The following is a 22,782-nucleotide window of genomic DNA, read 5'->3' as shown; positions in this document are numbered from 1 at the left end:
AGAAATTCCTTATTTAAAAAATGGCAGCTGTGAGCTGGTGTGCCTGTACGTCTCCTCTCCGCACTAGCTGTGGGGCTCAGGACCACCGTCCGTGACTTGGTGGAGCTCCCCTCGCTCCTGTAATGCCCCGCTCGCCCCTTGCCAATAACTCCTCAGTGGGAAGGCAGAGCCAAGGCCTGGCAGCGCGGCGGCTGGGCCTGTACAAGCAGGCGCTTCCTACGTGCACATCAGACGGGCAGCCGCTGTCTGCCGTGCTGGAGCCTCGGATGTTGCTGTTTACAGAGCATGGAGCCAGGCCGTGGCCGAGGCTGGAGGCGCGCTGTCTGCTTCCGCGCGACGCTTGCCTTTGTCTGGGGCTGCCGCGGAGAAGGCGAAGCTGTGTTGCTGCTTTCCCAGCCTGCTCCTGCTCTGCTTGGGGAAAGGTAATGCAGAGCTAGCGTCCTGCTAATAAGGCCGGACAACTCTGACATTAAAAAAAAAAAAATCAGGATTTTTCCCCCCCCTCTGTTAGACTTAGCTATACGCATAAAAATGAAGTGATTTATCAGACATGACTGTATGGTGTGCTTATTCCAAAATCATTACCCGAACTGTGCAACAAAATCTTGATTAGAGCACAATTTTAGGCAACTAATCTATTCACATTTTTTAAAAAATCGATACAAAAAAGAGATGGTGAGAATGAGTTTCTGATAAAACCTTTCATTACACTTCTGGTTTCTACCCTGGTATTTCAGACTTCATGTCCCAAATCAGATTAATGCTGTAATCCTCAGCTGTAATCCTTAAATTTAGCAAATATTTTAGTACTAAAATTTTGCTCTTCTGACTTACCCAATAACATTTTTTCTGCACTTTCAATACAACTCAGTATAGTATTTCATTCTTGTATGTACGTGGTTTTGCGATTTTAGATTTGAAAGTAGGTTCTACAAAGCTACGAGTTAAACCTGTCTGCCATTTTAGTAAAGCTCATGGTTACTAGAGACTGTGTTTGCCTGGCTAATGCCAATTCAAACACCACATTGTATTCCAAAAAGCATGCATCTGCTCCAGCTTCTCCTATCATTACTTAAAAGGACAAAGTCTAACATGAAAGTGCATGCCTCATTTTCCCCTTAATAGTCACTCATACACCCCTATTTTTCCTAGTTATCTTCTCTACATGGCCATATAATTTCTAACTTTTACCAGATTTCTCTTTAAGGGCTTTAAGAAGTTTTTTCTTAATATTAAGATGATAACTATTACTGTTCCTCTCCCCTAATGTACTAGCTCATCGGGGAAACATGGCGTTAAGATAAAAACATTAGAAGGAATTGAAAGACGAAGCAGAAAGGCAGAAGACGGGACCTGCCAAAAATGCCCCTCCTTCCTTGTTCCACGATCCCCAAGAAATGCAGCGAACGGTATCTTTCCTTCCTTTACTTGAGACCTAGGCACTCATGCTCAGTCAGCATCAGTGCATCTTAGTCTCTCTCTCACACTCCCATTCCCCGTTCTGCTCCCATCCAGCTCACCATCACCTCAGAAGCCACTTGCTCGCCCTTGGCCACCATCACCTGTGAGCACAGGAAGCCAGCAGAGCAGCCAAACCCCTCCTGCCTCCTGCTGAAAGACATCTCCTCCCCAGCTGAGAAACTTTCGTAAGGGTTATTTTCCTGCATCCTTACACCCTTGCTTAAAATGGAGATTTAGTCAGCTTCTGGGCAGGAAGAACCTCCTTCTCAGATACTTCACAGATATGAGATGTAGCTATTCGGGGACATCCTTAAGTAGAAGGAAATTAAGAGAAGAACTGCAAAGGAAACGCAGCAAGCACAACAAAGCATGTCAGAAGAAGAAAGAAGCATATCCAACACTCGGCAGGGCAGAAGCTGAAATGGTTGGAAAGATGTGGTGAGGAGAAAGACTTTCACCTAAGAGGACTCTATCGAGATCAATAGCTTCCACTGATACATAGCTTCTGCTTCCAAGGTATTAGCTGAAGTAACCTTCTTCACATAAATAACTACAGCTTGTGTGAGGGCACACAGGTGCATATGTTATGTACATATGAATGCATTTTCCCCCCTCAAGGAAAGAAGTATTTTCCAGAACTGGAAACATAAGGCAAAAAGAAACTTGGGTTCTATTTCTGGCTCTGATACTGAATAACCTGATCTTAGGTAGGTTACTTATTTTTTTTGTGCTTTAGTTTAGCTAGTTATATAACGTGAAAAACAGTACCTTCCCTAACTTCAAAGGTTATTCTGATTATTTTAAAATGACAAGAAGATGAAAAAGGCAATAATGATAAATAGTAATCCCTTAGTTTGCAGTTATGCAAAATTCTTCCACAGATCTAAGTACTTGATTTTAGATGAAATACAGACATTGTTTGATGTTCACTTCTCGCAGCTTAAGTGCCAGCTCAAGCATCATCCCTTGCCTCCTACTCCCAGGTGCTTGTTCCACCCCAGCAGTGCCCTGAGAGCCGCACAGTACAACTGCGGTTATGCTGAGCAGTGAACTGGGTGAGAAAGCCAACAGGGAGACCATGGCATGGAAAGAGGAAGATCTTAAAAACAACACCCCTGCCAAAACAAATAACACATCAATCAAGTACGAAGGCTGGTATCAAAGCTATCAATTTGTGTTTCACCATGGGTGTATGAGAAATACAGCTGACTTCACTTGTATAACATGTTCTGTCTGCCCTACAGTAACAAACTTGTTTCAAACCAGGAATAAATATTTCAACACAAATTCAAATAGGTAATGTGCAGACATTTCATAATCCTATGGAACCAATTTGTTAACAGTGTCGGAATCTGGGTGATTTCTAGATTAACTTCAGAGATTGAATAAAATACTTTTGCATACTGAACTACAGTTTCTGTAACTCTAATATTTTAAAGATTTTTCAATGTAATTAAAAGAATTCTTAAATCAACCCCTAAATTTGTTACAGCCCTGAGTAATGATTTTAACTGTGTTAATAACATCATACAATTAAACTGTAAGACTGAGGTTGATATCTTCACAAGACATATTTACACAAATGCCTGCTTAAAAAAAATTAGAAATAAGAATGGTAAAGACAACCTCTTTAAAACTGAATACAAAGCAAGCTTCTATCAGTCTGATTTACTCAAATCCTGAATGTACCATGAAATCCTGTTAAATGAATGGCAAAAAACTCAATTCCCACTAAATGAATAGAAACCTTTTTTTTGTCAAACAACGAAAAAATTAAACTTAAGACTGACTCCTTCCTGACAGGTGTTCCTGCTTTAACACATCACAAAATACAAGCAGTCATAGCCAAGGTTTTTGTATGACTCATCTGGTTCCCAACTGAACACCATCAAAGCATTTTTAGATTTCAGCAAAGCCGCTATGAAACTTGCCTATTTTTAATACAGATTTGTTTCATTGCCTAAGATTAAGACACTCCCCAGTCACTTGTCTTCTAATTTTTTCCCCACTTTCATTAAAAATTTTTTTTTTCCATGCTAGTATTAAAAAAAGAAAAAAAGATTTAGGAAAAAGCAGTTCTAGCAGTTCTATAAATTCCATTAATGAGGATCGACTGCCAATTGAAAGGGAAGACTTCAATAAATTTTGTGTTTTCTGCCTGCATTATGGGGGTTTGTTTGCTTCCTTTTTGCTTTTTTGTTTGTTTTGTTTTGTTTGCTTATCCCTTCTAACAATTTGCAGGTAAGCACATCAGTTAAGCCATTGGCCTGGTACAATCCCATTCTTGTTTTAGACATGAGTTCTGTTTTCTTATCTATCCTTTCAAAAAGGAAATCCAAGTGTTCCATGATTTCTATAACACTTATGAGACATTTTTTTTCCTTTCTAAATGTCCCTTTGATTTAAGATTTCAAATCCACGAAAGGTCTGCAAGGAGCCCAGTCCACTGCAACAGCATAGCTAGTTGTCAAGAACTTGCACATTTCCCCTAAATAACAAAAACATAGCTAAATTTCAGCTGTAAGTAGATATTCAAACTTCAAAAGGCATTTATACTATTGACATAACACGTTACAGTGATTACAAATACGTTAACACAGGGAACAAATTCATGGCATGCTTCTGGCATCACTGTGTTACTGAACGTGCTTTAGGTCCTGCTTGAGCAGAAACTGTAAATTACTAAATAAAGCAAATACTTGAATTCTTATACAGTCTGCTAAAAAAAATCTCCAAATTTAGCAGTTTATGCTCACCTCCCAGTCACTCATAAGTTAGCTAGCAACAGTCTGCAGGCATAAAATGAACACATCTTTGCTGAACACGTAGATGAAGTATGACCTCAGCATGCTAATTAAATGTTTAGTTCTGCAATCCCTCATGCCATAGGAAACTTCTATTCCATAGCAAACATAACGTGTGACCACACAGCTGGATTCTTACTGAATGCAGGACTGTGCTCGCTCATGTTCCTTGCTCAGGGTAGCCTGCTAGAGATTATAACACCACACACTAGCTCAATGTTGGACCAAGTTCAGCAGAGGGGAGACACTATTTAGCCAGATATCTTAGTGCCTTAGTTCATTTGTTCTATTTTGGAAAGATATGTGAAATTAAGGATTTGCAACTTACTAATGGGAAAAAATCATAAAATTTAAACATTATAGTCTTCATAATAGATATTTAACACCCTGAATCTATTATAACTGTCTCCCCACAGCAGAGAACTTGATGTCTTCTTTTAAAAAAAATTAATAAATTAACCTATCTGTATAAAAATAGCAAATGTCTGAGCTATATAGCTGAAATCTCAAATTAGCTTAATAACGTCTTGATGCACACTCTCCCACTGCCATCACACACCAACTGTTCTCTATTTTGTACTGGATATAAGAAGTCTCCTATTTCCGAAGCTGAGCATGTCTTTCACAGCACTCTCTCACAGAGTGTGCCTGTACAAGCACTCTTTGCAAGAGCTGCGAGGCCTGCGGACAGCATCCCTCCCAGAGCTCCTGGCACCGTCAGGAGATGCGTAACGCTTTTGGTTTACAGTGTGTATTTATTTCACCCACACACATTTTTAGTTTGCACCAAAGATGCTATGAATGGCTCTGCAACTGGGAGTGTCCCGTGTAGGTGTGTGCAGTGCTCTTGCAACTGGGAGTGTCCTGTGTAGGTGTGTGCAGTGCTCTGCACACCCAAACCTACGTGTGGTGGTGGATGCTTCCCAAAGCCATCTTCACTCCTGACAAGCGTGCAATTGATCTGCTCAAAGCGTTCATTAAGGCAGGGAAGCTTGAGTTACTCTGCAGGATCATTAAAAAACGTTTTCAAATAACAGTTTAAATATTTCTATATGTTCATCTAACACTGACTGCTGGTGTTTTTCCATGCTTTATTTCACAATAAGTTTTCACCAAGTTTTCTCTGCTTTCTCCTCAAGGAGACAGCAATGTCTGGACGTGCATTCAGATGAAGAACATTGCTACATGTAATTCACTGTGGCTCACTTAACATCATCCATTTTGCCTTACTCACTGCAATTATATCCTCAGAGAAGAGAAATCGGGAAAAAAAGAATAGCATTTAGAATAAAACCAATTTGTATGTTCTGCAGTTTAGAAAACTACCTTTCAGGAAGTTTTCATGAACATGTTGGGGTATTTCCCCACCCCCTGGTGTTCTTTGATTTTTATTTTTGTGTCTGTGTGTGTGTGCACATTTTTAAACAGCAAAACTTCCTATGGCAAAGGGACACATATATATATATAAACTGCATTTGTGTTTTATAACATTTATACTAATTTGCTGGGGTTTAAAACACTATTTCTAAAAATAGAAGTTAATAGAGTTAATGCTTTAATGTGAGAAACAGAACTATGAACAAGCAACAACAATCTTAGTGGCTCCACTCAGACTGTCTGGCTGGCTAGAGCACACATCAGTCATGTATTCCTCAGATAGACACATCCAGCTTGTGAACAGATTGATAGACATGACTCTGAACCATCACTCTATGGTACACGGGAATATTTTGGTTCTGCATAGGAAAGAATCAACCAGCACTCTAATTTCCTGTTCCAAATGTTACTAAAGTAAAAAGTGCTTTTATACAGGCTGCAAGGATAACTTATCCTTGCTCAGAGTATATATAGTTTAAGTCAATATGAGTGTCTGGAACAAGGAACTTTTTGCTAGCCTAGGAAAATATTTACAGGCTTGCAGGCAGCTTCTAAATGAGCCTCATGCCACCAGCCTAAAGGAAAGCAAAATCCAGGCCAAAGTTGAAAGCTGTCTAATGTTATCCATAGATAATTAAGAAACTTTTATGAAATAATTGGCCTAGCACCAAGAAGCATAAACACAATATTTAGTAGGATTAAAATTACAAATAATTGCATAAAACTGTTGTACTGAAACACTGAATCCACCTCACTGGAACTTTTAAAAGTACTTAAAAGAATTGGATTAAACATTTCAGTTCAGTCTTGATACAACTTTGTATCGGATATCTTAGGAAAAGAAATCCTTTTCCTCAGGCCTCTCTGACAAACCTCTCATTCTAACCTAAAACAACAAAAAAAGCTAAGGCAATAGTAAGTCTTTACAGTTTCCTCTTTCAATTGCTTTACTTGCCCCTCAGGAACAGAATTTCTAACTTCTCTCCTTAGACTTATCTGTGCAACGAATGCTCTTCCATGACTCAATCTGGTGTGGAAGCATACTACTCAAATTAACTGAAATAAACCAGAACTTGCCTAAGTTAGACTTTAAGACTAATGAATATATTGATTTATTTTAATTATCAAATGTGTTAGATACAGGATAAATATCTTAATATCCCAAAAGAAAACACAGATGATCAAAATAGGCTTCTGAGAAAGAAACGTATGAATTTTCTACCTATATCTGATTACAATCAACGTTTAGAAAGATCCATACCTATTCTGGTATTGAAAGCATAGAAACCAAGAGTATACATTCTGTAAATTTCCAACAGCTGGCATTAAAAGTCGTATTTCCTATCACAAATTCAGTCATAATGAGAACTGCAGCATGGGAAAGTGTCTCTCTCACACACGAATAGGAACATTCAGTCTCACTACTCATGCTCAGGTATTAGTGACCATAGCAACTGAGCACTGTTCATTTTGTTTATTAAATATGAAACAGTAAAAATAATAATAATGAATGGTGTACATCAACAACAGCTATTTCAATAAATAAGGAAGCAGCATCCCAAATGCAATGTGACTGGAAAGAGTAACACACACATAAAGACTTCAAAATAAAAGACAGAAAGACTCTACAGGTATACAGAAGTAGATATACTTAGAACATTTTCAGGAATTCCCTTCACCCTAATTTACCCTATTAACAACAGTAAGCATTCCTGGTTATAAAACCAACACAAATATACATAGGTTTTTATTATCACCTTCAATCTCTATTGCTTGAAAGTCTTTCAATACAACAATTGTATTCACAGGGGTCTTCATGAAGATTATAGCGAATATACTGTCATTGTCTCCTGTTTAGATAGCAATAAAGCAACAGCTTTGAAAATTGGTGTGTAATCAGGAGCACACCGACAAGATGCTTTCCTACATGTGTTGGTTCCCTTCGGGGCTCTATGAACTCTCTGCTCTTTCAAGCATGTGTTTTGTGTTAGCCAGGATGCCAACAAACCACCTCAGATCTCTGTGACTTCAGAACATCCCTGACAGCTCAGTTCTTCAGAAATAATGGAGACATCTATAGCCAGGATGACACACACACCTTCTCAGGAACTAGATTTCCGGTTATAAAACTCCAGGTTCATAATTACAGAGCTACTCACTTGATCACAATTCAGTACCCGAGGCACTTATCTGAATTTACCATTCACTTCATTAATGAAAAGGACATAAGCCTTTCTTTGTAAGAAAAAACACTTTAAAACCCCAATCCTCAGCATCCATCCGTACACAGAGATTTTGTCTGACAAGGCAAGAAGAGACAAATTATAGCTTCCATGAAGTTCAGCTCCTCACCTTGTTTGTAATCCCAGCAGAAGATCTGATGCAGAAACTGGGCTGTGCACAGGCACAGTGCTGCCGCCCCTGGCAGGAAGGCAGCCATCTCTGCCCAGGGCCACACTGCATCAGCCTCTGTGGAAGCCTGCTGATATTTAACTGACTGAATTCTAGCTATTTATTTTATCCCATAATTAAAAATAAATAAATAAAAAATAGAGGCCTTATTTACCTACAGCTTCTAAGATTGTGCCAGATTGAAACACCACTGCTGTTTTACCTCCAGGTAGTCTCCCATTTGAAGACACACTGTACAATCTTTCACAAAGAAAAGAGACAGAAGTTAGCATTATGTATTGGCTTTTCAGGATCACAGTATTTTCCAGATAAAGAAATTGACCAATAAAGGTTCACAAAAAAGCAGCTATTAATGACTAACTCTGAAGAGCCAACATCTCTGTAATCACCCATCCAGACTTCCAGCCTCTGCTTTGGAGGCCGATCCCTGGTACTGATGTACACATGCAGTACAGGTGAGCCTGCAAGGCAGCTGGGCTCACATGGGACTGTTCAAATCGTACTGCAAATGACAAGCTTTCTTTCACAATTGCATCCATTCCAAAATCAAGAAAGTAAAATATCTCAGACAAAGCCACGATATAGGATCAGATTTTTGTCAGCAACGTTAGCACATAGGATAGTAACAAGTGAGGCTTAGAGAAAACATCTAATTACAGACCATGAAAAATACATGGAAGGTTTTCTGTGATCTAAATGTTATCCCACACAGGTGATTATATTAGAACAGAACAGCCAATAACAGACCCAGTGTTTATAAGCCATGTTCAGTTTTGTGTTTAACAGTTCCATTCCCAAGCTTGCCTCTTATTTTAGCAGTCTGTGGACACAGACCTTTCTCGCCAGCACTGCACTGAGGACAGACAAAACTGGGGACAGAGGGTGGCTGGGAATTTATTAGCAATTGCTGGCAGCACCTAGCAGTGTTTTGTAACTGAGCTTTGCAGACTTCTTGTTCCCTTTAAACTTCACCCCAATCAATTCAATCTTTCAAAAAACAGTAGAACCATGGTTAAATAAAAACTAAATCAGATATGAGGAATGCGACTAGTATAACATCACAGGAGAGGAAGGTTGTGATGAGCAGTGCTCAGCCAGCCTAGCATCTCCAGCACTCACAGGCAGATACAGCTGCAGCATTTGGAAGCTAATGCCCTCTGGCAGGAGCTGAAGCAGTGGAGAAGCCGATGCACAGCCACTCCTTCCAACAACAAGAAGCCTTTAGCAGGACAAGACAGGAAGATGGGGATATCAACAAACCCAATGTGAAAAACGTTCAGTTTGAAAAAGCACAGGGACATTAACAAGTAGAACATTCACAAAACATAGATAGTGTTTTAATTTTACTGGATAATGTCAACAGAGTACAGTATCTTGGTTAATAGTCATTAATTTGTTAGGGTGACACACCTTGGTAATGCACTCATTTCACTGTGTGTGCAGCGTCATCAGACAACCTGAACAACAAACTGCTGTCACTGATGTTTTCTTGTGTTTTACATTCAAACTCCAAGGGTATAAACTATTATCTCAAGTCTTAGTATCAAATGCCCCAGAACCGACTACTAACTAAATTATAATCATATATGATTCCTTCTGATGTTTTCAGATTTACAGCATGCAGTCTTAAAACATTAAGGGTAGAGGGAGTATTCATTAGAAGCTTACTATTAGTACCACATCAGAAAACTCATCTATCTAGAATGTCCCCCAAAAAGCTCACTGCTATGTCTGTCTACCTTCCAGAGAACTCCCAGCCATTTCTCTTTTACCTGAGTTGTTAAAAAGCAGTGTATGATTTGTTTAGAATAATGTTTATTATCATATTGTATATGATAATATACAGCACCTGAACAAAAACATAACAAGTATAGCATCCTTTCCTGTTCTGCTTTTTACCTTAAGAAGTAAATCAGTGGAGTAAAAAGTAAAAAAGTAAAACAATTGAGGTAAAACAATCTTATCTACTACCTTCTTCTTATTATTTACAGTCCAATTTTCCACTAATACATGTTGAAAGAGTCCCATTCTCACAACCCTCATCTACTTTTGCTTTCATCTATAAGGCATTCAAAACCAGGCTCCAAAATATATTATCACAACAGGTATCTGCTCATTATGGCATTGGATTTATATTATAACACTATGAAAGTCAGAAAATACTCAGCATTTCCAGGAAAAGGAAAAACATATTTACAATATTTGTATTACCAAAAGATATTTGCAGATCTTTAATTTCTTTGAAGAAGCACATAAAACAGTAAGTATAAGCAGCTAATTTCCAGCGGAGATGCCTCAAGAACTGCATGATACAACAATGGTGAATCACCTATTTACAGATGCTAGTCAATTTAAAATGCAAATTTTCACTATTACTGAAGAAGGCAAAACCACTGATTACGTTTCATAAAATGAATGTTTCCTTTCCCCATTCTAGACCTAAAACTCAAATCAAGTAACTGCTGCTTAGTCTAGAAATATGCAGGACACTTCAAAGATGACAATGATGCTGTTCATGTGATTACATCACATGAATAAGCTAAAAGTTATGTGCACATCTACTTGAAGAGCTGCATTCTCTATGGACTCCAAAATATAAATAGTTTTAGCCCTCCAAAACAAGGTGTAGCTATAGCGTTAGCACTTCACTAACATATTTTTGCAATTTCAAGATAAAGAGGAGATTTTAAGTTCCAAAAGATTTTTTTAAAAGAACTTCGCAATGGCCCTCGTTCTTGAGTCTCCAGGTCATAACAAAGTACTAATTCAGGCTGGCACAGCTCTAAAGTTACCTTGTACAGCTCTCCTAACTACTGCACTTCAAACAGCTGATTGATAAAGCAACAGGGAATGTAGCTCAAAAAAAATGTTTCTCTGCTTTCCAATAAACTTTTTTTTTCAATTTTATCACAGTTTCTAGTTTTTTGGTGCATAGCAAAAGTTTTAAAATATTTCCAAATATTTCCAAAATATTTCAATCTAAGTGTAAGTAAAACATGTCAATTTCATCTTCCTGATTAAATGTTTCTGTAATAGACAAAATTTACATGTACAGTTTTCTAAGTAGGCTTTGCCTTCATAGTCAGGCTCCAACTGCACATCAAAGGTTTAATTTTAAATTCAGTAAAGATGCAAGTTTAATCTCAAAAGACTACAATGTCTTAGAAGTTAAAACATTAACTGCTACTAACAATCTGTAAGAGATTCTGCTTTTGATATATCCATTTCTAATGAGGATCACTGAAGTTACTCAACAAGCATTACCAGTTACCTTGGGTGACTTGCCAAACCTTCCACTGACTCTACAGAAACTAAGGATTTCACTTGAATTTCTACATAGTCTTCTATAAAGATTACTAATTGGTACAATATTGTCTGCTTGCTCTCTGCAAAGCCTTTCACTTCTACTTTTTCTCCCCTACACAAACATTTAATACCATCACCTTTCCCTCTGTTGCAACAACACAAGAAATAATCTTAATTAGCCCATTTCCAAAACGTCACCAGTAACTCTATGGAGCAATGTGCACCCTCTATCAAAACCTCCCCCTGCAGTTAATTCATTTCCTGTAGCCTAATAAACAGGAAAAAATAAACAATACAAGGATTTCATTTAGCATGCATTAGATTTTAGACAAAAACGAGAAAAGCAATTGAAGGTTCAAGAAAATACACTTTTGTTAATAGCTAGCAAAAAAAAAATATTTCAAACATTATGTCAGTACCCCACAGAATGATTATCCAAAAATACACTTCTCATTTTTTCCTGCCTTTTAGCTGCTCTGCATATAAGCTCTTTTAACAGAACTACACAATTAGCAATCATCGTTCACTTTCATCTTTTCTCCTTCACCAGTTCAGCATCTCCATTTTCTACAATGTCCCAGTAAATAACTTTGTGGGAGGCACAGTATTGTCCTCCTACACAAAATACTTAGCTGTCTAAGAGTAATTTTATTTTTTAAAAAAGGTACTAACGCCCTTAATTGCTGCCCTATTTCCTTTTCTGCCACTTTCCCACGTCGATTTCCCTAGCTTACAACATAGTGAAGATACAGTAATGATATATAGCATCTCAACTCTTCACTGTGAAAGATGTGCCTGATTTATTCCCTGCCATTCAAGGGTAGAAGTTTTAGTCCTTGTGCGGATCGTTCCTACTTCCATCTTTCAAAACAGAAGATGGACAACACTGCAAAGGTTTGTAGTTTTCCCTTTGCTATATATCTAAATCAGTAGAATAAAAAGTATCAGACAAGTAAGGGAACACACTTATTTACTGAATATTTTCTTAGATTAGCAAATTAGAAGTGGAAGAACTGCACTGGCTAAAAACTTAGCTGATCAGGTGCAGCATTCACCAAGCAGAACCCACATGAAACGAAAGGCATTTCAATTACAAATTAATATTGAATGCTAGCCTCTGGAAAAAGCAGTGCAGGATAAGAACTGAGAGAGTAAGGCTAAGGCTTTCCAAAATTTGCCTGACATGATCTAATTCAATTTCAATGGGAGCAAGGTTGGGCCATGTGTCCACAGCAACTTGAGTCTAACTGCTACCTCTCAAAAGTAATAGTTAAATGAAAACCATCTATTACTACCTTAATTAACCTGACCCAACCATGCACCCTAATAATTACTTTCTTTTAAAATGGTAGCTTTCCTCAAAGTTTCCACAGAATTCTGTGAGCATTCAAACCAAATACATATTTGTAGCAAGAAAGTTGGCAAAGAAAGGCTGAGATGATACATTGGAAAGATAAACAAGCCTATTGGTGGTTGAGAATAAAGAAACTTCAACTTCCTTCACCGTGTAAGGCAAGCAGTTTGTCTGTAACTCTATCTCAGCATTCTCATTTAATATAAGTTTTTAAATCCTCTAAAAAATTGCAGCCACCATTTGTTGCTATGCGGGGAAAAAAACTACATCATTTCAACAATAGTATCTACCAGCAATGCTCAACTGTTGCTGCCAGGGATTTTTCCCACGTATCATGCAAATGCATTACCTGTCATGCAAAAGTATACACTTAATACTCAGTTGCTGTAAGATTAATTTATTTGTAGTGCCAGGAATGCAGCCTTGAGGGAAAAAAATAATTAAAAATGGCTTTGTTGCTTTGATCCTGATGTTACATTAACTTAAAATGTTTCATTACAACAATTTATCTATGACCAATGAGGGAGAACATTTACCCCTTTAATTACTTAAATTCTATTTAAATGGCCATTATGAATGTATGTAGAATTAACGAATTTGCCTTCAAATTATCTCAGAATTTGGGAAGTATTTTGTAAGCACGAGGGGCAGATATTTTTCAAAAATATCAAAATGAATATTTGACAAAACCAATAGAATAAATACACGTCTCAAAGTATTTACAAAGGGATAGTTGTCCCTTTTAAAGTGGGGTTAAAAAGTATCTATCTACATGTACTGGCTGAACTTAAGATGGTGGGGTTCTTTGTTACTTCTTTGTGAAAACAGAAAATGGAAGAATAATCAATTTTCAATTTTTGATTTTGCAAAGCACGAGGAAGTATTCCTACCCACCCTGACTGAGAAGTGCAAGCTTCGGTTGAGGATGTTCTTGAACTTCTGCATTTCAGTAGCCCTAAACTACACAGATAAAATCTTCACATCTGATATAAACACCATTCTCCAATCTTCCAGTACTTCAGGAAATTGCTACCTGAATCTTTGCATTTTTAATACCTCAAGACTGTGGGCTTTAAACTACATACCATCCTACAGCATTTGCGAGATACTAGCTGGAGGGACTAGCAACCAATCAAGCAACCGACAACAACTCAAATCTTTCTGGATTATCCTTAAGATAGAAGAGAATAATACTATGACTACTCAGACGTATGGCTGAATTACAAACTGCACATTAGGGAGGAGTAAGGATTAAATTTGAGGCTTCAAGAACCAGTTTGTCCTTGATCTTATTTTTCATTTTTATAAACGTTTTTCTACAAAATAGGATGGATTTCTTGTATTTGTGCCCTAAACAATGAGAATCAGCCTAGATAAGATATTCCATTCTATAAAGATATGGTTAAGAGAGAAACATGTTTTGACATCCTAAAAGACAACGACATAAAATTAAGTGTACTTTTTATGAGAACACTTGATGTATTTTATGAGAATGATTTTTTTTATATGCAACATGTATGAAAATTTTAATTCAATTACTTCTACTTTTCTTGAAACATTTATATTCTAGCTACATCTTTCAATATGCTACTGTTATTTACCCTATATTACAACCAAGCGATCACAAAAATTTGTTTATTCTTCTGTTATTTTTTCTGAATGGATTTAACTCAAGAACATAGAAGTTCACAGAGACTCTTCATGTTGATGCAGAAAAACTAGAACACTTTTAAAAGAACACTTATTATTTTCCTTAATAACAATTTTTTTTTTTAATTGACCAGTTTCACCAGGTTCTGTTAGTCTTTTAATTAGAGTTGAATTTCCATTTGTTATTCCATTGATTTTTGTTCTTGGTGATTTTAATGGAGAACAGTAGATGAACGATTACAAATACTTAGTTAACTGTTGGTTGAATTCATTAGGCTTCACTTCATTAACCATACACTATTCACACATGCTTTGAAATTTACAGGACCATAAAGATAAATGCAGTTCTGTTAGGCCAAATACCTTACTTCTGTCATTGAAGAACTTTTCCCATGTACAACCTTTTTAATGCATTACAAGAATACCGATGAAACGGGGCTCTTAGACTTTGTGGGCTATACTGGAATAACCTTCTGCAGAAGATTTCCCATATGACTGTGCAAGAATTTTGTCCTCAGCGCTGAGGTGGCAAAACTAAATCTTACAGCACCAAAACGAGTTCTAGAAAAAGGTAAGAGGACTCGAAAAAGGACAGTGTAAAACATGGTCCAATAAAGATGTAGGAGTTTATACATCACAATCTCCTTCTTTGTTCACCCTTGCAGGTTTCTAGAACATCATCTACCTCCAAAATGGAGGAAGCAGCAGTAGAGCTTTACAAACAATATACCAGAATAGCAAATAAGGCCATCTTTGCTTGGCATGGCCAGTCTGTCTCTAGCACAGCCAATGCAGACAGACAACTGTGCCACAAAGCAACCTATTTTGCTTATACCTGAAGCCAAATTTGCATATTATGAAAATGGGAGGTGACAATAACACAAAACAATTTGAGTCAGTAAAAATGTATGCTGCAACAGTCAATTACAGCTGGGTGAATTAAGGACTGTGTTACATGTTTAATATTTTTCCCCCTCTCACTTTGCAAGTTAGGCTAGATGTTTCAGTATGAAAAGTTCCACTTAAAAATCATTTGAAGATCATCTCATGCAATAACCAAATTCATTCAGATTGCAGTTTCTACCCTTAGAGAAGCACAAGCACAAGTCATTTTGTAGGAACTTTGTCTCCCTGTCTTGGGGGGATAGAGAGGAAAAAGGAATTAAGTTTACACCATCCTGTCTGTATCCCCTGCACAGCAGTAACTCCTGTCACATTTGGGGGGCCCAATTAGGGGACTATTACCAGAGTCAAGTGGTATCTGTTCTGCACTGCACAGTCCCAAGCTCAGACAAAGGTTCCAAACAGTGATTGCTCACTAGTTGTACAAATAGTATTATCAGCCAAAAGGTACCATACATCTTGCCATTTATCTTTACCCAATTATGCCCTATACATTTTCCCGATAAAAGGTTGCTTTTTCTTTTTCCATTAACATGCCAAGCCCTCATTTTGCTCAAAATTGCTTACAAAGACCCCACCTTATAGCTACTTTTGAAAGCATTAATGCCATCACTATCTTAGAGTTTAAGTGAATTCAAAGAATTATCACTCCTAAATACAAACTATTCTTTTCACATTCTATAGCTGTAAATACTACCCCATTAAAGACATCTTCATTTCACAAAACGCTCAATTGACAAAAAACTCTCAATACACAGAAACACTTGTACCTCCATTTACAATCCTGCCTCTATTCAATTCTTATTTAGAAAAGGCTGTACAGAAGTTCAGATAGGCTAACAACTCCGCTTCTTAATTCTTGGAATGCAGCATCACAGAGGGGCTGCTAGTCATGATCTTGCTTCTGTAATTGGAGGTTAAGGGGAGTAACACCTTGATTTGGATCCATTTGCTATGTTAATTTTATAATAAATAATTTAATAGATAATCTAATCTGGACAAAAACTACATTGCTCTAACTAGTACTCTTTGAATGTTAAGCCAAAATTAATCTCTACCAGAGATAAGCGAAGGAAAGAAGTCAGATTTCAAAGCACTGTAAGACTGCTGAAGAGAACCTCAACAGCCTGATCACTTTAAGACCGGTTCTACTGCTCAAAGCTATCTATGAACCAGGACTAAATAGATAGACCAGACTTTTCAGATGTGCCATAATTTTAATGAACTTCCTGGCCTGTTTTTAACAGACATCAGAATCCTTCTGAATATCCCCACGTGTTTCTGAAGTTAGGCATCCAAACACCCAAGCACCCAAGATTAGAGACTATTTTGGAAAATATAATAAGCATTCAGCAGTTGCCTATACAAAGACCTCTCTTGTAAGCACTTAACTCATCCTTTGCAGAGCACTGTGGCATATATAAATGTGCTAAACTTCATGTGGAAAAGCTGTTCTGTTTGCTATTTCTGTTGCGTATAATTAGAAAGGTCATAGATTTCACATTTTATAGTACACAAAAGAAGAATCTTTCTCTAAATGAAATGACAGAGATGGAAATGTCTGACTTACTGAAAGGTGTTGTATCAGTAGGGTCAGGAGGTGGAAAGTTTTCAGTGAAGTTGACATTACACAAGTCAGTGCTACAACAGCAGAAGCGATATGTTCCATTTTGAATCAAAGGTGGTGTGGTCGTAACTATACACTCCTCAAAGTGACACTCTTGTGGGTCTCCTATGTGAGACCAGCAACCTGTAAAAAGAAGTAAATTAAATAATTATTTTTGTTATGGAGGCATAATAGAAATCAGTACCATACAATACTGAATTAAATGTTACAGAGCAGGGTGAAAAGTTATAATTTGCTTGACTGACCTTACTAACACCTTTTAAAACCAGCAACCAGACAATTTCTTTCAGAATTTACCGCTGTGTAGAAGAAGAAACATGGCTGGTGATGCAGGCCAGCACCAAAGCTGCCCAGCTGTCAGCCTCAGTATGACAAATCACCACCTGGCCCACAGTCTAGGCAAAACTGTGACTTAGTATTGCTTCTTGGAGCTAGAAAACAAGACTGCATCTATAGTTTGGTACTTCTTGCAAAATTTCTAAAAATGGTGTCCTTCTCATTGTCAACATTACTAGAACTAGAGAACTACAACTTATTTCTTGCTTAGTTTAGGCCTTTGGTTCCTACATCAACTGTCCCTTCTCAAATATGGTCAAAGGTGGTTAAATGTTTATGCACAAGTGCCTGTAAAGGTAAGAGGTAGCGTGGTAGCAGCAGTAAGCAATCAGTGCTTCTTTCAAGCAGATTACCAGATCAAACATTAAATAAGAGCTTTGAGGTGAACTGCCCATGTTGTAAACACTAGTTTTCATTCAGTTCATACCTTATACTACATTAACTTGTATCCAAGTAACAAAGCACAGAGTTTCTCAGAATGAATATCAAAGCACATCTCCAGCAACTGCAAGACACTTCACCTCTCCCTACCATCATGCTCCCAGCAGAAAAATAATGAATTGACAGTATGTGACAGTTCTGTGCTAGAGCAATTTACTTTGTAAACAAACATCCAATCAATTTGAAAGTACATTTCTACTTAATGAGACATTTATTTTTAAACTTATCATGACTCTATGTCTAATGAGGTATACTCAAGAAAGCTATCTTCCTCTGGATTTCTTATGTAATAACTGATTAGAGGTTTTTTCCCCTTAACTGTACACTGGGCTCCTTAGTCTCTTCTATAAGTCGTTTATTTCAACAAACTTGTTATTCATACTTAAGATTGTTAAATGGAAAGTTAAATTTGTACAATGAGCAAACAAAACATTCAGTTTTGCAACAGAGCATCCTCAGGTCAGATCGCTATACCACAAAAAAGAAGTTAAGAGTAGCAAAAACTGCACTTACGATGAAATGTTACATACCTTGTTTTACAAGATGTATGTCTCCTTCTCGTGTTTTCTCCCAAAGTCCATAACAGGTACTACCTTTCATGCACAAAATCGTGCCATTCTCCTGGGAGATTCGGCTCTCGCTGATTCCATGGTCCTGCTGATACGGGTCCTTAAATGCACACAGCCGCTCCTCACTCTGTGCAGCTTTAGACAAAGAAAGAAAAATATTTTTTGTCACTGATTTCATTCATGAAATGTTAACTGTAACTTTAAAGCATGATTATGGTCTTCTGGAAACCTATAACCATCTTCAACTATACGTGCCCATTCTTTAAAATGTACTTCAACGGTCAGAAGCAAAAATGAGGTCCATCTATCCTGAAGTTACTTTCATAAAGAAGACCAAAAAAACAGCAGATATTTTAAAATGAATGCGTAAATGCTTGAAGTCCACATGTACAGAACAAAAATTTCATTGCATAGCCTGCATCGTTTGTCCTCAAGTGTAAGTTACACAACTGTTAGTTGGTTTCTTCAGCAACCACATGCATTACTTAATTGTTTCCAGATCCTAAACCAATACAATCCTTTTCAAAGTGCCACCCAATCCAGTGTGCCTCCCTCATTCAGTTCCCCCACCCCACCACTCTCTTTCTTTTGATCTCTCTTTTTTTCCTACTTTTTATCCATCCACTGCACTGACATTACTTCTTTTCCCTCAGTAACTTATTAGTTTTGGCTATTTCACAGATCATTAATGACCATCAACAGAAATACTAACAGCTGAGGAAAACCCATACAACTCCGATCATCAGATCTGCAGAACACTGACTGTAAACAGGAGCAATGCTGTGCGTAAAATCTCCCTGTGGAATGTCCAGCAGGAACATTCTATGTATGAAAAAAGTACAAAAATAAATATACATGACCACTTGAAAAAATCTTTGATCTTTTTATTACAAAAAAAAAATCACTGCATACTGATTTTAACAAGAATATTTGATCAGTAAAACTTTAAAAATGGAATAACTTAAGAACTCAGATGTTTTACCCATACTATTACTGCTTTTTCACTTATGTCATCTCCATTAAAGGACTCAACCTTGCTGATACACCTCTGTCTTTTCCTTAGGAAAAGACGGGTAAACTTTCAAATTCTTTAGAAAGACATCAAGCTCCAAGACAAATCTTACATTTGTAGTAAATATGTTCTTTAAAGTATTTTCATTCTTCACTTAAATATGATTTTATAAAATGCATGGCAAGGTAGATGTGTAACTACAGCACAGAAAAACATTCAGTACTACAGCTCAGAAAAGACCCAGTCTCAGTAAAAGCTTGTACTATGCATCTGAAGTAGATTTCATCCCATTCTTTAACTCATGTGAAAGCACAGTCAGCAGAAAGATGCAAGGTTTAGTAGATGACAAGTGATCTTTTGAGAAAACCAATTTTGAACTTTAAATAAACTTGTAGAATATGATTGTCAATTATTAAAGGTACTGGATATGTACAAAATACTTATTCACTGAGAATTTAATTATTTTGTCATTCTACAGCACACTTGCTGCAAAAATACTGTTTAATTGTATTATCGGCACAGATTGTTTTGTAATAGAAAGACAAAATAAGATATCTAGACTCAAATGTGTCTCTTTTCCAAGGCTTTTACTACTCATTAAAGAGTCAAAACTCAATATTCTCTTATCCAGAGACAACTATATATAACTGCACCATGCAGAAAAACAGTCTGACAGTGACTCCCAGCTTATTCTGCGGCAGCAGTAATTAAAATAGCACAACTTAGTGTATTTTTAATGGTCTGGTAGGGCAGGTATGATTAGTTGAGCTGCATGTCAGTTCAGTAGTGGTAAATTCTCAGTGGAGGGGACAGGAACTTCTTAAGCTCCTGTAATTCAATCACTTGCAGTTCCACATACTCCAATAACCTAGACAGTAGTCCATGTTACTCACCCGCCTCTGTACACTGACTGGTGTACAATTTATCTTTTACATCTGTAACTTGAGTTTTGAGGTGATAAATACATTCATTACAAAGCAGTGGCTTATGTTCAGAAACTCAATTGCCCAAATTTCATATCTAACATTTTCTTTCTAAATGAGTAAGCTGAGTTACTGAGGACAAAAAGGTCATATATTAAGAGCTAACATGTGCTGCCTCAAGCAGTCCTTGCCAGCCGCACGCAGTAGTTTTATTCTCAGGAACAGCTGAGTATGCCAGGCGTGAAGCATCTGTCCTACATTCCCTGCTCTATGACATAGGACTGGCCAAGAAACAATGTATGTAAGGATAGTACTCAACTACTGCAAGAGAACTGGAGCTGACTCACTTTCTGAAAATCGAAAGAGGAAAAAATATCACTGAAATACAATTTTCAAGAAGGAACGGGACAGAATTATAGCTTCTTGTGAAACATGATGCATCTGCTCCAAGGGACACTATGAAGGTTTTAAAATCAATTGCGTGCGATAGCTGAATGGGACTAAGGTCATCTGAGATGTTGCTTGTTTACAGAATGCTCGAGTTGCTGCAAGATAAGCTCTTTCATGATTTGCCTTTGTTGTGAAAAATAAATCAAAAAGAACAGAACTTATAAAGCAGCTACATAGATCTGGTTTCCTTGTCAAAACCTGTTTGGTGCTTTTTTTGTTTTGTTGCATTTTTTTCCCAAACAACAACAACAAAAACCACAATGCCAGGTAAAGTCCACTTTCATAATACTTCAATAGGTTTAAAAAATAAACAACACTTTTACCTTTTAAATAATAGGGGAAAAAAGAAAAAAAAATTGCTTTCTACTTACTCACACACATATATATAAAGTAAGATAGTTACATGTATCATGCTTGTGCTCCAGAGTCACAGACCACTTTAACTGTCCACTTGTAACTCTTCACCTTTCTGTGTATCTATCAGGATTAAGATTGAAAGGCAAGAACATGCCAAAGCTACTTTGAAAACTACAGGTTGTTAACCATTGTGCTAGACGCTACCCAACCATAAACTAGATAAAACAGTCATTGCTACCAAAAGCTCTTCTGATTTAAGAAAATATACTGCCCCATACCAACACCTGCAGAGGCGAGGAAGATGCAAGCATGGGAAAGCACCAGTGCTAGCAAATGAGTGCCTGCCTTCATCAGTTTTCTAGCATACTAATAAAAATGCAAGTTAACTTGCCACAATTTAGCATCAGATGATCTCAGTGGGAAACTTTTCCAACAAAAATAAAGGTTACACACCCAACAAATAAGAGTTTTCATGCTGATCCCTGCACATTCCTGCTTCCATTATAGCAGAGTACTACAGCCCCTACGGGAGCAGTACCCACTGCAATACTCTGCTGACCCCTGCCCTTTTTCTGATGGCTTGGAACATTTGGAGGATCAGGATCATTTTTTTTCCTATGGTCTCTGTATGTTCATTGTTGATGCTCTAATGCCAAAGAAAATTGAGTAGGACATTCAGATCTACGGAAACTATCCTGAAGAACCAGAGAATAGACAAGCTGCTTCAGTTTCCTTACATGGTTACTGCACGTTCCTGCTCTGGGAATTTGGCAATAAGGTTTTGCTCTTCCAGTCAGTGGAACTCGTCAGCTCTAAAATCTTTTAGTATAAGAACACTTCTAAGTTAGGCCCTGGAAGCAGCTGCCAGCTTAGATGAGTACGCCTAAAACTTTCCCCAAAAGAAATGGAGATACTGTTGTTAAAAAAAAAAAAAAAAAAAAACAAACACAGAGGTGCTGGAGTGCCTGTTCTAAACTCTACATGCAGCAAGCTGACAGAACAATATTCCTCAGCTGGGTTCCCTGCTGGTTTTTGTCTCCAAGGCAGGGAAATGGTGGCATAGAACTAGAACTACTGGATTCTCCTGTCTTCAGTTCCAACAGATACAAACCCAAGAAAATACCTCAATGCTAAGATCTTCAGTGAACAGCAAGAGCAATTAAAATAAACAAGCTGTTTAGCCTCTGAAGGCTCTGGCTCTTGAACTGATCTGTTTTATATACCCAGGTCATTTGCAATCTATGCCAGAAAAATTAAAGGCAAAGCGCCTGTGGACAGACGTGCTCAGCATGTTTTAAGAACCCACGAGCAGCTCACTGGGCAGTGCTCCTTTGCCTCCAGATTTCACAGACACACAAGATGCACCAGCATTGCGTCTTCAAACGAGCAAAATGCAGAGGCCATTTACAGGTCAAGCTGTACAGTGTATCTGCCCAGGCAAGAAATGCCCCTGCATTGTATTCTGCGAACAAACCCAACACCTAGCACCAAGCGAGGCATCGGCACAGGTTGCAAAGGCCATCTGTTGCACTGCTGAAGCCATCCTCCAGAACCCTGCTCTTGCTAAGAGATTCCATGTTGTACCAATGCTTGTACAGCCCTGTTCAAGCTATCCATCTCATTACTCCTACACAAGTTGAACATCACAAAAATAACTGCTGTAAAATCACTAATCTGGACTGCAGCTGCTCTGTAAATGTGCAAGTCTATAACAACTTTTATGGTTAGGACTAAAACACTGCAAACAGAAAAAAATGCCAAAGGTGTATATATATACACCCAAAGGTTATAAATCTGCTG

At 37.6% G+C, this 22,782-nt stretch overlaps 1 protein-coding gene across 1 annotated transcript in view; it reads right to left on the bottom strand.

Annotated features, from left to right (window-relative positions):
* Nucleotides 1-22,782, bottom strand: part of BMPR2 (bone morphogenetic protein receptor type 2) — a 114,971-nt gene that overhangs the window by 43,642 nt on the left and 48,547 nt on the right. The window contains exons 2-3 of the mRNA XM_013171715.3: nt 18,202-18,375; nt 16,838-17,017 (exon numbers count right to left, since the gene is read on the bottom strand). Coding sequence (XP_013027169.1) covers nt 16,838-17,017; nt 18,202-18,375 — 354 coding nt within the window. The remainder of the gene's footprint in view (nt 1-16,837; nt 17,018-18,201; nt 18,376-22,782) is intronic.

Source organism: Anser cygnoides, chromosome 6, assembly GCF_040182565.1.
Source record: "Anser cygnoides isolate HZ-2024a breed goose chromosome 6, Taihu_goose_T2T_genome, whole genome shotgun sequence".
NCBI lineage: Eukaryota > Metazoa > Chordata > Aves > Anseriformes > Anatidae > Anser > Anser cygnoides.
This window is presented reverse-complemented; position numbering and strand designations above follow the sequence as displayed.